This window comes from Triticum urartu, chromosome 3 (genome assembly GCF_003073215.2).
Source record: "Triticum urartu cultivar G1812 chromosome 3, Tu2.1, whole genome shotgun sequence".
Lineage (NCBI taxonomy): Eukaryota > Viridiplantae > Streptophyta > Magnoliopsida > Poales > Poaceae > Triticum > Triticum urartu.
This window is the reverse complement of record NC_053024.1, coordinates 741,742,244-741,743,416: the sequence shown is the minus strand read 5'-3', so window position 1 is coordinate 741,743,416 and position 1,173 is coordinate 741,742,244. Positions and strand designations below refer to the sequence as shown.

The 1,173-nt window shown below is 50.3% G+C and overlaps 1 protein-coding gene across 1 annotated transcript; it reads left to right on the top strand.

The window, feature by feature from the left end:
• The first annotated feature begins 204 nt into the window (after window positions 1-204).
• LOC125546395 (protein H2A.5-like) lies at window positions 205-901 on the top strand. The gene is made up of 2 exons (XM_048710653.1): window positions 205-381; window positions 477-901. Exons 1-2 carry the CDS (start codon window positions 205-207, stop codon window positions 663-665), a joined length of 366 nt encoding a protein of 121 aa, XP_048566610.1. The 3' UTR covers window positions 666-901.
• Window positions 902-1,173: the final 272 nt, after the last annotated feature.

Below are 1,173 nucleotides of genomic sequence, written 5' to 3'. Positions count from 1 at the left end.
ACCCCCTCCCGCGGATCGTGCCCCTCCGAGTCGATCCCTGCCGTTCCGCCCTACCAGATCCTACGGTGGCGACCGCATGTCATGCGAATCGCGCCCCTTACTGCGGGGCACCCCCCTGGTATAAAAGTGGTGCCCTCGTTTCACATTCATCGGTGCAGCCACCCACATTTCAAGAGATTCAAGTTCACCAGAGAAGGAGGGGAGATGTCTGGGAGGAAGAGCGGCGAGCGGAAGAAGGCGGTGACCCGGTCCATGAAGGCTGGACTCCAGTTCCCCGTCGGCCGCATCGGGCGCTATCTCAAGAAGGGCCGCTATGCAGAGCGCATCGGCTGGGGCGCCCCCATCTACCTCGCCGCCGTCCTCGAGTACCTTGCCGCCGAGGTAACCAACCAACCACCGATCTCGTCCATTCCTACTCTTCTTGTGCTGGACTGGGTGGTAACTGATCTCATCTCGGTGTGCTATTTGAACCACAGATGTTGGAGTTGGCGGGCAATGCGGCCAAGGACAACAAGAAGACCCGCATCATGCCGCGCCACCTGCTTATCGCCACTCGCAACGACGAGGAGCTATCCAAGCTGCTTGACGGCATCACCATCGCCCATAGTGGCGTGTTGCCCAACATCCACTCTGTGTTGTTCTCCAAGAAGGCCAACACGCTCTAGCATAGCAACTTCAAACAGAATCCAAGAATAATTGTTTACCTTATGAGTTTTTGCTTAGCTTGGATTCTCGTACCAAGAAAAGGAGTAATGTCTTTTCCCAATTTTTAAAACATAAACTTTGTTTTCCATTTTCCCCATAATGCGCATCTGCAGGCAGACCCGGGATTAATTCTTCACATGTTGTGTTGTGTAATGACAATGGTCTACTGGATCATAATAATGCAGAAATATCTCCTTCCCATATACATCTAGTACAATTAATACTTATAGTGCGATCCATATTACTCGCTGGAAAATGAATGTAATCATCTACCTGCCAGATGCCGTATACCGACAGACGGTTCCTTTTTTTTAGAACAGATGTTGTTGCAGTTTGTTCAGAATGAAGAGAAAGTTCTGCGGTGAAGTGGATGACAAGATCATTGCAGTCTTCACTGATGATATAAGGTACATGCATTTCAGTGAAGAACGAGAACGATGCTATGTGCACGATGGTTTCTGTCCGATT